The following is a 12,118-nucleotide window of genomic DNA, read 5'->3' as shown; positions in this document are numbered from 1 at the left end:
ATGCGGGCAGCATAGGAAAGAGGGAGAGCAACGCAGGGGATAGGAGGAAGAAGCTCAGTTCTATTCCATAAGAGCGGCTCGTAGGCGGAGTGCTGGTGGATTACGGGCGAAGATATTGGGTCGGTATCAGGGTATGGGGCAGACTGCTCAGGGGGGTGTTGTCGAGGCTTGGGTGAAGGTAAAGTGCTGGTTTGAGAGATTGAGGTACGCATTCTCTTGGTGGTCAGTATGGTATAGAGGTTGTATCGTTGGTCGTTGGCGAGGGAGCGCGCCTGGAAGGATTTCCATGCTCGAGAGGCAGTGTTTCGGATTCGAGTGGAGAGTTTGTTTAGGTTTGAGAGGGGGCTTGTTGGATTGGGAACGTTGTTTTGGATTTGCCTATGATGGGGTTTTGGTATAGAGGAGGGTTTGTTTGGTGCGGATGCTGGATGGGTGGCCATGTTTGCAAGCTGGGTGGTGGAGATTATGGAGGAGGTGAGGTTAGGTAGGTCCCTAAGCTACGGAGATCTGAAGGGAAGGGGAGTTTGTCCATTCGCAGAGAATTTAAAACGTTGCATAGAATGGAGAGTTTAGGTAGTAGATTGTGAAGGTAATGATGGGGGTTTAAGCAAGAATGGGTAGCCGAGTGAAGTTTGTTCTCAGATTCTTTCCCGGCGTTGTTTGGTACAGTGAATGCCTTTCTTCTTCCTCTTAGATTTTCTCCACGAATTCTGTATGGACATGCTCATACATTTCCCTTGAATTGGCTTTTGAGTACACATCGCCGTTGGCACTTTTGCTTGGAATGATGATTTTGTTAATCACCTCTTTGTCCTCCAAACCCAACTTACATGTTCGTATCCTCTCTTGGTACCTGTTACTAGGTAGATACTGAACTGGTAAATTCACCACTACTTTTTGGTAATTACCAAACTACCTATGCTATATCCAATAAATAAATAACAAGTGACAATTCAGTAATGATATTGACTACCTATCTTAGTCAATAGAGAATCTACTTGAATTAAAAGGGGCTTTATGCTCTCTTCCAAGTCGGTGTCTCGTCGTATACTGCATGTACTAAGCTGTGGCGTCTCTTACGCTGATGTCAGCCAGCACAGGGCATCCGATTCGGCACCAATCAAGCAAATCGGATGCAGTGAATGAAAATGAAGAACCTGTTTATGCAAAAGAATGTACTAATGCAAGATGCAAGCATATCTTGGTTCGTGAGGGGAAGCGCAAATGCTGTTTGTTGACTGGAAACCGGATAAATGGACGGCGCACTTGTACCAGCCTGGTAGTGGCAGTACTGGGAAGCTACTTACTCCGCGTCGGCCATCAGTTGTAGCGCCCGGGTGGATGGGATGGATTTCCATGGGAAACCGGAAGAAATAAGAACATGCGCGCGCAAAACAGGTTGGGCCATGTTGATGCAGATACGCAGCAGTTTTATCAGCTGAGGTTTGCATAGCGGTTACTCGTATCATGACAGCTGCTGTCTTCAACTGTCTGTACTCTGTAATGCTGTAGCGGTTCGTATTCTGTCCAGGCAGGTGGTCTCGTGCTCAGGTATTGCTACGGCCATCAGCATCACGCTGCAAGTGCAGGTACCTATCAAAGCAGTGATTACCCCGTCATGCCCGTACATGCAAGGCCCCCTGAGCCTTTCCCCGTCATTCTGTCAGAGCGAGGCAAGGCGATTGCCGCTATCGGTCGGGCTTTATACTGCCGTTGACAAGTATTACGAGGCGCGCAGTAACAAGTACGGTGCAGGCACAAGTACCAGGCAGGTATCCCGTTGCTGTCCAAGCTCCCTGCCGGTTGATCCATGCGCGCTTCTCCCGTAAGCTGGAGCTAATAGCAATCCGATGCTACCAATCCAGAGGACAGCAGCTGCAGAGATCGGGCCTATGGAAGGGAAGCACGGAAAAGCTGCAGAACGGTGTGGTCCAGCGATTGGAGGTACCTGAGCGATTCGATTCGATTGCTGATAAGAGCGGAACTAAAAAATATGGACGATTTGATGTTCCGTGTTTCCATCTGATCTCGTTGAAACTTTGAATACGGAAAATGCCCACGCGGGATTTGTGGAGCCGAGAAATGGCAGGGGAGCTGAGCGGGCCTAGCGGGCTGCAACAGCGCTGGGGGAGACTACTAGAAGACTAGGAGCCCTGGAGCCCCCGCAAAAACACGCAGGGAACCTCCAGTTTTTGCGCAGAGTTTTGATGGATTCGGTGGCAAGCTGCCGGATCCCCGCTCCAGGCTTCCTGTTTTCAGCACTTGTCTCGACTTTTTTCGGCCATTCATCCAGCCTGGCTTCTTCTCCTCTTCCTGGATCTTTGATTCTCCCTCATCCTCATCCTCATCTTTCTCCTTCTCCTTCTCGCTCTTCCACCTGCTCTGTCGCTGCGACTCGACTTCCCTCCTCACCAACACCGCTCCTATTGGCTTCCGTCCGGTCGCAGATTTTTGCACCTCGTCCTCGCTCGATTTTTAAACTTTCCAGCTGCTCCCGGCCGCACACGCGATCCTGCCCGTTTATGCGCCTGCTAGGAGGAACCTCAATATCCAAACCCGCCGACCGCAGCGCTCCATACTAGATCCCTCGCTCCGAGACCGAACAGAATTATAGAACGCACGAGAGGGAACAGATATCGAAATGGAGAGCCTGCAGCTGTCCCAGGTCCTCGCCGACTTGAGCAATCTCGGCGCAGCTGTATGTCTTACCATTAGTTGCCCCCCATCCCCGGCGTCCACCGCAACATCGCCCGCAAGAGAATCTTAATTTTATTCTGACTGTTGTTGTACAAACGATAGGAACCTGAGGCTGCTGCCGCCATTGTCACGGCCAATATCCCCACCTTCCCGACCGAACACATCAATCACGACACCCATGCATCCTCCCAGCAGAAGGAGAGGCCATCGACTGGCCTGAGGCGCGCATGGTCTTCCGAGGCTGCTATGCAACCCAAGTTTGACAAGATGGGGCGCCGTATTCTCATCAGCTCGCCCAAATCGGGATCTGCCGCCAATTCCACTCCCGGCACCCCCCAACCGTCCAATGTAAGACGCGCTACCTTTTGTTTGAAAGTCAGAAGAGAGAGAAAGCTACAACGAGAGCTTTCACTCAAGCTACTTGTAAAGTAAAGCTAACAGAGACTTGCTCTTTCTTTAGTACGATGACGATCTCGAACGAGCCAATACGCTCATGGCCCTGTACGATATTCGCGCCAAGCTCAAGCAGCAGGACAACAGCAGCCTCATCAGGGCGCGCGAGAAGATTAACGCTTTGGCTCAAAGACAACAGGCCCAGCAATTCGCCGAGCTCAACATGAAGAAGGCCGAAGAGATGCGACGAAACCGATATTCCTTCCCAAAGGTATAAGGTACCATGCTTTCGGCGCTTTCCTTTCTGTGCCTTATTTTGGTTTGCGCACAAAGCATAGCGCAAACCATAAAAGCCGACTGCAGCCAAACCAAGGGTTCTTGGGTTTCCATGTGGACTCTTTCCAAGGCCCTTTTCGCATACGAGAAAAACAAGGCGGCAAAGGCAAATAATGACACATCTTTCCTGACGCCAAACGACCTACGGCCTAAAATTATACGTTATTCTCAACGATGAACGAGCAAATCAGATTTGTCTCCAGTGGAGAACTGGGGGTTGGTTGACTTTGGAAGACGGGTTTTTATTTCTTATACCCTCCTTTTTTGTATTTTTGGATGATATTCTTGGGTTTTTTGAGTACACGGCAAAAGGGCGGTTCCCCTTACAGCCACTCTCCTTTACACAAGCGGAATCGAGCACGGAGTCTTGGGAGAAAAAGGCGTCTTTGTTTGTCCTGATCGCGCGCAAAGCCGACTATTAGTTTTTATATTCTTTACTTTTTTCCTTTTTGTTTCTTTTCTTGGGAGAATGACGGAATGATTCTCTGATTGGTAGCTCTTCTCGCCTGGGGTGTGAAGTGAGCACATTTGGAGCTCCTGTACGATATAAAACAACTAATACAACGGCGTGCCATCTCTAGCATTTGGTCAACAAATAATATCGTGGATGCAGATTGAATGACAGAAGTGGGTATTATTGACTCATCAGAACCACAAGCACCCCGCGTCGATTGATTAATCGGATAGTCTTGCAAGCCGAAAAATCCGGACGGGTGTTGCGGCATCAGATGATTCGGTATCGGCACAGACGCAGTGATGGCTGCGTATACTCGAAACGATGCCCTTTTGTTTTCTGGCAGAGGTTTGGCTTAACCCCTGTCCCGGAAATCCGATGGAAAAGAAAGAAAGAAAGTGAAAGAGAAAAAAAAAAAAAAGACGAAGTGAGGCCGTCAAACAATCGAATAATACTTCCCATTTCGGTTATGGCAGGAAGAAAAGGGACCCTCTTTCGGCAGGACAGGGCACTTTTACAGAAATAGGGCTTGGTGTATTCTGATTCCAATAATTACTGTAAGAATAGGGCATGATCCGAGATAGAGCAGAATGGAATAGTCAGATGATGAAGGCTGGGAGCTGAACATGATGATAACGGGAGGTTGCGCCTTGAACCGGGTGCATGTATTTATATCGGCTTGGCGTTGATAGCTTGGGAGGAATACGCCTTTTCTTGTGCCTAGCGGCCTTGGCCTTGTGCTAGTTAATTCATAGCAACTACAAGTGCTTGGGCAAGTCTCCTCGGTAAAGGGAAAGGGAACCGAGCCAAAAGATGACACTGATCTGAGCTGAGAGCAGAGCAGAGCGTAGAGTATTAGAGCAGAGGCGTATACGGGCATAGCCGGGAAGGGCTACTTGGCGCAGGCCCAGGACTTGCGCCCGGATTCGCAATGCGTCATCGATCGGTCGCACGGTTTAAGGTTCCGGCTGGCGGTGGTTTTATGGAGCAGCCTCGTTTGCTAAACGAAAAAGCTGCCAGAGAGGAGCGGGAGCGGAATTCACTGCAGCAGTGCCTGGGAGCTCTGGATAAGACGGCGCAAAGACGGAGCAAAGACGGAGGAGAACAAGGCAGAGCAGGGCAGAGCAGAGTAGGGCGACACTGCAATATTTGTCATTGCATGCAGGGCTTAGCTTCCGACGTCAGATGGAATCCGCATCCTCAGTTTCTTCTAGAACAGGGCCCTTGGCTGGAGGATTCTTGGTCGTGTTCCCTTTGCGGGTATTCCATGCGATTTGCGCTTTTCGAACAGCGCCACTCAAAGTGCTGGAGCCTGGCCCACTGTATCGGACTGGGGAAAGCTGTTCCGCAAGCGGTGATTGGATGTGATACAGAGAAAGCGGAGCTGCACAGCCACCCCACACGGAGTCGGAGCAGAAAAGTTCGAGAGCAGTGAAGAAGCGATAGAGGCCGGAGCTTCAACCTTATTGCCTTATCAACGGTTTGACAAGCTAGTGGAGTGCCGAGGTGGGAAATAGAAAATAGTGCGCTGCCAAAATCTAGCCACGTCGGAGCCTTTGTTGCCGGATGCCGTGGTGGTTTGGAATTGAATTTTGGAGTTGCATGTTTCGGGGTTTGCGTTTTTGATCGGATGCTTTTTGTTCTGTTTAGCTCGGCTCGTGTTGCGAAGCACTTGGGCGCTGTGGCTGGTGTGCTGGTGGTGTGCTTTTTTCCTTCTCTGCCGTCCAAATCACGGCTGTACCTTTACCTGTACTTTGGCAAAGCTCGCTTCGGCACATGCCTGATTCAGCGAAGAAGAAAAAAAAAAACAATACAGTACAGCCGGGTTGTAATCATCAGGACATGGGCCATCACTGTCACGCTGCGACAAAGACAACCTCAGGATAAGCACGCTAAGAGGCAAGAGGGTCTGGCATCAATGCGGCGGGCAGTGCTGTAACTCGCCTGTCCCAGTGATCACTCCAAGAGTGGCGGGTTGGTGCGGTGGCACTGCTGGCCCTGTTGAGCTACTGGAGGAATCCAAAGGCCGACAAGACCGACTTATTCTAATGCGATAAATGTGCGCAGGGCTTTCGTATATAATGCGACGGGTTTTCTTTCCCTTTCTTATCTCGCCCGCCCATTTGGCATATATAATAGACTGCTTACGACCTTGTACTTGTACTACTTACAACCTGTTGTCACTGCGTTTCGATCTAAAATAAAAAGAGGGGAACGGCGCCGGCTTCTGATTCACAGGGATTCAAACGTCATACAAGCCAAGTCACAGCTTTGTTGCCCACGCCAAGTAAGACACGGCCAAGCCAACGAATTTTAAACTCTGCATCCCTCGAAACCTAACCACTCATTACACGTAACCTTGTTTTTTTATTTCTCCTCCTTTTTTCTTCTTCTTCCTTTTCGCATCACCTTTCTGCTCCATAGCCCATCGGCAAGCAAATCGACCTCTGCTTCTTTCTCCATTCTGCAGACATGGCTCCGACGATGGACCTCTTCGCTCGAGATGACGGGTGTGGATATGGGTATTACTTTGATGGAATCATATGTCGGCGCAAGAGTGGCTGGTACTTTTGGGGCAGATGGGTGCTCGCGGGCATCGCCATCATTTGCGCTCTGGTTCTCTTGTTCTTCTGCTTGTAAGTCGTTTCCTCTTCCCTTGCTTTCATCATCATCTTCTACTTCTTCTTTTCTTCTTCTGGTTTTTATTGCTAGCATCGCACCCCATTTCCGCATACCTCGTACTAATCGCCGTCGCCACAGGTGCATCTCCAGACGAAACCGCAGACGTGGCGCCCAGCCCATGTACGGGACCGGCTGGTTCAGTGGCCCTCCAGCGGCCCCAGCAGGCCGTCCCTCCGGAAGCAACAAGTACAACAGCAACAACAACGCCTATGAGATGAACAACTACCAGTCTGGATACAACCAGGGAGGTTACAGCCAGCAGCAGCCTCCCTATGGCGAAGGATACGGATATACTAGCCCTCCGCCTTATGGCCAGGGCCCCGTGCCCAACCAGACAACAGGCACCACCTTCAATGCCAATGATGGATACATGACAGGCCAGCCCCAGTACGGTGTTCAGCAGCCTCAGCACGCATACCAGCCCGATGGTCATTACCAGCCTCCCGCGGGACCTCCCCCAGGGAAGTAAAGAGGCGTGAACCAAGCACGGGCGGGAAGTTGACTCTTTCACACATAAAGAAAAAGGAAACAAAGAAACACAAAGAAGAAAAAAAAGGGAGGGATACAAATGGAATGGATTAGTCCGGCGTTTCGGTAGGGACTAGGGGATGGCGGGAGACTGATATCCAACTTTGCTTTTCTGTTTTAACGGGATGAGAGAGGCCATGATCCTTGATGGAATAGGATATGCCTTGACGAATGCCTTATGCGACGTGGCGTTGAACTACTATTTCTTGATGCGGCTGAAATGGCTGAGCCAAGACTAGTATATGTATTTTTCTTTCTTTTCTTATTTTTTTTCGGCCTGGTACATTTCATTCACATCTGATAGTCAAGTTTTAATACGAATGTTCCGCACCACGCCTCCAAATGACCACAACTGCCGTGACTTGACTGCTTGAAGATCTTGAACAGACGAGATTGTGATGTTCTCCAGAGCACTCCTCACAGTGTCTACATGTCACAACAATGCAGCCAAGCCCGGCAGTGCTCGGAGGCCTCTCTCCTGCACGGCAGCGGGGATTGCGTGCCAGTCGAAGGCCTATCAGATGTCTTGAGACATGACGCTCCGCAGATGCCGCATGCATGTTCATTATTCACAAGTCTCCCATAATGATCATCTCGCGCTCGACATGTGGGTGTGGAGGCACTGTAGTGAATGTCTCCAGCATGCTCGGCATCGTTTACGCTTATTACAAATTTCAATACTAGCTCTAGGCAACTGCATCCACCTGGCAGTATTGGGTGGCACTGGCAGCCTATTCTTGTGCCGGTGAAACGCTGCAGGGGAGGACTGTGGCTTTTTTTTTCTCTCTCTTGTCTTTATTTCCTTTTTCCTGCCCGGCCGAGACCCTGAAGACAGCATTGTAATAGGTTGGTTATGGGGCGTGCGTGCTCAAGAATAGGCCGGGTCGACGGGCCGTGAAAAGCTAAGGGCTGGAGGCTGAGAGCTGAGAGCCCAGGGAGCCTGAGCTGAGGGAAATGGTGAGCTGAGGGAAATGGTGAGCTGCAGTGGAACAAAGGGGAGGAGGATGAGAAAAGGAACGAAAAGAAAAGAAAAGCAAATAACAATCAGAACAAAGAGCAAGAATAGGAAAGGAAAGTACATAGTACTGTAATAGAAAGAAAAGAAAAAAAAAGGAAAAAGGAAAAAGAGGGTCTGACTGTCAATCCCCACGACGTTTGATGCTAGCGGCCCCCATTGCGAATTGGGATCCTCTTGTCCCAATTACCGTTCTTGGCGCAAGCCAGATTTCGATGAGACAAGGGGGGAGAATCCAGAGCCAATTTGATCTTATGTATCTTATCGCTCTCTTATTTTTGGCGACGGATGACGTTGATGATTTGCGTCCCTTTTTTTGCCTTTGCCGATGCTTATTTTACGTGATGACGGTGGACCTTTGGCTTTTTTTTTTTCGTTGTCTAGGTGTATTGTATCAAGTGGGATAGCGGGCTGAAGCACGGGCACGGGTAGAGATTACGAGAGCTTCCGGCCGGGTACCTGAGCAAGACGCCAGCAATGGAATAGCGTGCTGGGGCGGCGAGTACCTGTACCTCTGCCCGTTAGTGCCTGCACCGCCTGGACAGCCTGTCAGGGCCGGTCCCTGTCCGTCGAGTGCCTGTAAGAGATTGCCTCCAGCAGAATCGGAGCCCCAAAGTATCCAGTACGGGGCGCCGCTGGCACCCCTAACCCGCCTGACAGGTACCGGTACCCCGGCGGCGCCCCTGCAAGGCACGTTCCCAGCTCCCTGCATTGCATATGCGTGATAAACGGCTGGAGCGACAGGTGCCCCTTCCCATGCCGGACTTGCGGCACGATGCCCGTGGCCTCACTCCAGATTAATTTTCTTTTTCCTCTCCCCTGCTCTTTCTGCCTTTGCAAAACCTTCTTGTTGGATCTCTTTTTCCTTCGATCCAGGCCCTTCCTTTTCCCTCCCCCAAACATCTTCAACTGCCTCTTCCCAGGCTTCATTCTTTTTCTGCTTCTCGGCCCCCTGCACCAACAGGCCACGTTCATTCTTTTTTAGGAACTGATTTTTTTCTGTTTCCGCCCCTCATTTCAACTGTTACTGGGAAAGCAAGATTGAAGAAGAAACGACACCTTGACGGTACCAGCATACGACGCAAAACCGAGTGCGCGCGCGCTAAGTCGACCCGAGCTTTTCGTCAGCGTTTCTGTTGGATAGGACTGCCTGGCCTCTCCGTCTCGACGAAGCAACGTTTTTGGTTGCACAGCCCTTCTCTCACTCGATCTCGAGTTTCGCCATTTACGCGCGGGCCTTTGTAGCCAATCCTTCATTTTTTGGGCGGTTTCGGCCACCTTTTTACGATCCTTGTTTGCGGAGAGAGACTTGTTCCTCTGTGCTACGACGCCTCTAGCGATTTTTTGCCAGGGGTAACATCACGTTGATATTGCTGCTGTATCAAAGTACGCAACGTGCGACGCCATTCTTTGTTGGTTTTTGACCAAACACGTTTCGATTCTGCAATTCTGCGGCACCGGCGGTGGTTTGCGGAATTACACATCGCCTATCTGTTTAGATTCGCGACGATTTTTTATACTTCAGAACATTTCGCATTATTTTATTCGACTTGCGAGAGCATAGCATATCATTTGCATTATCCCATCGAATAGCGCATTGAATCCGATATCAAAAAGACGAGCCGCCTTTGTGCTGCCAATTTCGCTTCCGAGACTCGCCAATTGGAGCATGACTTAGACAACCGTTCGCCAAAGACGACATTTTGGATCTAAACGTTCTACCAACCTTATTTATACTCGTCTATATCCGGAATCAACCACACCATATACATCGAAGACGCAAGTCGAAACATACACGATGCCTTCGGTCGACGTTGCCATGGTCCGAAGCCTTCGCGGCGGGTTGTGGGAGACCGTGGTGGACACTGTTGCGAGGAGCCTTGCTGCCCAGGTCGTGAAGCGAGATATCGTGGCCGATGGCGAGAACAAAGTCTCAGAAATTAAGCAAGCCTTTTCCAGCTGGGATGCTTGCATGGCCCACGTATATTGCAAGTGAGTGGAATAACCAACGAAACATGATGGCTTATCAATTGGATGACATTGCTAACTCCTCAACAGGTGGCCTGCTATTGCGCTTATGATTATCGGCGGCCTTATCCTTCTCAGTATTGTCATTTGTATTGTCCGGTGCACCTGCTTGGGTATGTCCTGTTGCTGCAGCTGCTGCTACTGCCTCAAGTGCTGCGGCAACTGCTGTGGCTGCTGCGACACCCCCGGTGGAAAGCCCCACAAACACCTCGATGAACCATACAATCCCCAGCAATCTGGATACGGAGGATATCGTCAGGAGGCACCCATGGCAGCTCACATGCCAGCGCCCACGACAGTGCCAGCCTTCGCACCGCAAGCTTCTCACGGACCTCCACAATACGCCGAGTTTGACGTCTCTAAGCATGATGCTGATGCCCTCCCCGCCATGCCAAGCTGGGAAACGGCCAACTCAAAGAAAATTGTGCTTGAAGAGGAGGTCGAAATGGATGATTTGCCGCCCAAGAAAGAGCCTCTTCCTCAGCAGAATCAGAATATGAACAGCCCCAGGTACGGAGGACCTCAGCAACGAGGACCACAACAACAGAGGCCAATGGGCCGAAATGACCCATACGGCCGGCAACAGACCAACTCGCCTGGCCAATATGGCCAGCCTGCTAGCCCATATGGCGGACACGACCAAGGTTATGCCGCCCACGACCAGGGTTACGCTGCCCACGACCAAGGCTACGGTGCTCGAAACCAAGGATATGCCGCTCATGATCAAGGTTATGGTGCCCATGATCAAGGCTATGGCGCTCATGATCAAGGCCATGTCGCCCACGATCAGGGTTATGGTGCTCATGATCAGGGTTACAACGGACACGACCAAGGTTACAACGCACACAATCAAGCCTATGGAGCACATGAGCAAAACTACGGAGGACACGACCAAGGGTACAACGGACATGGGCAGAACTATGGCGCGCACGAGCAAAACTACAATGGGCATGAGCAAGGCTATGACAACCACGTGGCGGATGGGTATGGTGCCAACCAGCCCTACGATCATGCTGCCCCTGCCGCAAGCATGAGAATGAGCCCTGGCCACCAATCGCCCATTTCCAATCAGAATGGATTCGGCATTCCACGACAGATGACGCCAGGCCCGGCACAGATGCCGACTGCCCCTCATGAGCTTGACGGGCACTCCTCACCAGATCACTATGGCGCAGATCCGAACATGCGAAAGTCTCCTGGCCCCGGCCTGAACCAAAGACACTCCCCAGGCCCCCAGAGCGACTTTGGCATCGCCCCGCAAAACAAGCCGGTCCCTTACAGGACGTATACTCCGGCGCCGCAGAAGGCTGTGCAGGATGCTCCCGCGGCTCCCATCACCAACAACGGGGGATTCGACTTTAGCTCAGGCTATTCCCGTCCTCAGACGCGAGAGGGGCCAAACTACGATCGCCGCCCCAGCGAATCTCACGAGCGTGAGGATCACGAGGGATACCCCGGCTACAAGCCCTACAGCCCGTCCCCACAGAACTGGACCGGTGTCTAAAGAGCTTCTGACGAATGATCGACTATTCATGTTTAATCCCGTTCTATCTGCATGACATGTATGTTGGTGTATCATATATTCTGAGGACATTTTTGCGTGGCGTTTTTAAAAAGGCGAATTAGTAGCCAGTTAGAGGTCCAGTGGTGTTTTTCTTTTTTTACAAGGCAAAACCTAGTGTTTCGGTGCTTGGATCATTGCTCACATTATGACGATATTGTTTGGATATGCTCGCTTGGTTTGTTTCTTTTTACGATTCTTTGACGGGCATTGTTTGCCTTGACCCTTTTGAAGATATGGATGAGCATGGCTTGGGGCTTTTGGATGTATGACACAAGGTGATTGAAGTTTTAACGTAACTATGATGAAGAAGCTATTTACACGGATTTTGATATGACTTTCTTTTATCTTTGTGAGATGAATTGTATTGACTCTGTACGGGGCAGATTTGACATCTGCGTGGGGTTGCAGTTAAAAGAAGAAA

At 50.6% G+C, this 12,118-nt stretch overlaps 3 protein-coding genes across 3 annotated transcripts; all 3 read left to right on the top strand.

Annotated features, from left to right (window-relative positions):
* Positions 1-2,641: 2,641 nt before the first annotated feature.
* On the top strand, positions 2,642-3,367 carry TRIVIDRAFT_56245 (uncharacterized protein; the record flags this gene model as incomplete). The annotated part of the gene is made up of 3 exons (XM_014094435.1): positions 2,642-2,698; positions 2,800-3,045; positions 3,158-3,367. 3 exons carry the CDS (start codon positions 2,642-2,644, stop codon positions 3,365-3,367), a joined length of 513 nt encoding a protein of 170 aa, XP_013949910.1.
* Positions 3,368-6,007: 2,640 nt separating this feature from the next.
* TRIVIDRAFT_82523 (uncharacterized protein) lies at positions 6,008-7,426 on the top strand (the record flags this gene model as incomplete). The annotated part of the gene is made up of 2 exons (XM_014094434.1): positions 6,008-6,516; positions 6,641-7,426. 2 exons carry the CDS (start codon positions 6,353-6,355, stop codon positions 7,029-7,031), a joined length of 555 nt encoding a protein of 184 aa, XP_013949909.1.
* A 2,477-nt stretch (positions 7,427-9,903) lies between these two features.
* Positions 9,904-12,019, top strand: TRIVIDRAFT_74354 (uncharacterized protein; the record flags this gene model as incomplete). The annotated part of the gene is made up of 2 exons (XM_014094433.1): positions 9,904-10,097; positions 10,164-12,019. 2 exons carry the CDS (start codon positions 9,904-9,906, stop codon positions 11,635-11,637), a joined length of 1,668 nt encoding a protein of 555 aa, XP_013949908.1.
* Positions 12,020-12,118: the final 99 nt, after the last annotated feature.

This window comes from Trichoderma virens (genome assembly GCF_000170995.1).
Source record: "Trichoderma virens Gv29-8 chromosome Unknown TRIVIscaffold_92, whole genome shotgun sequence".
NCBI classification, from domain to species: Eukaryota; Fungi; Ascomycota; class Sordariomycetes; order Hypocreales; family Hypocreaceae; genus Trichoderma; species Trichoderma virens.
Note: the sequence above shows the minus strand (reverse complement) of the source record. Positions and strands in the feature narration are given on the sequence as shown.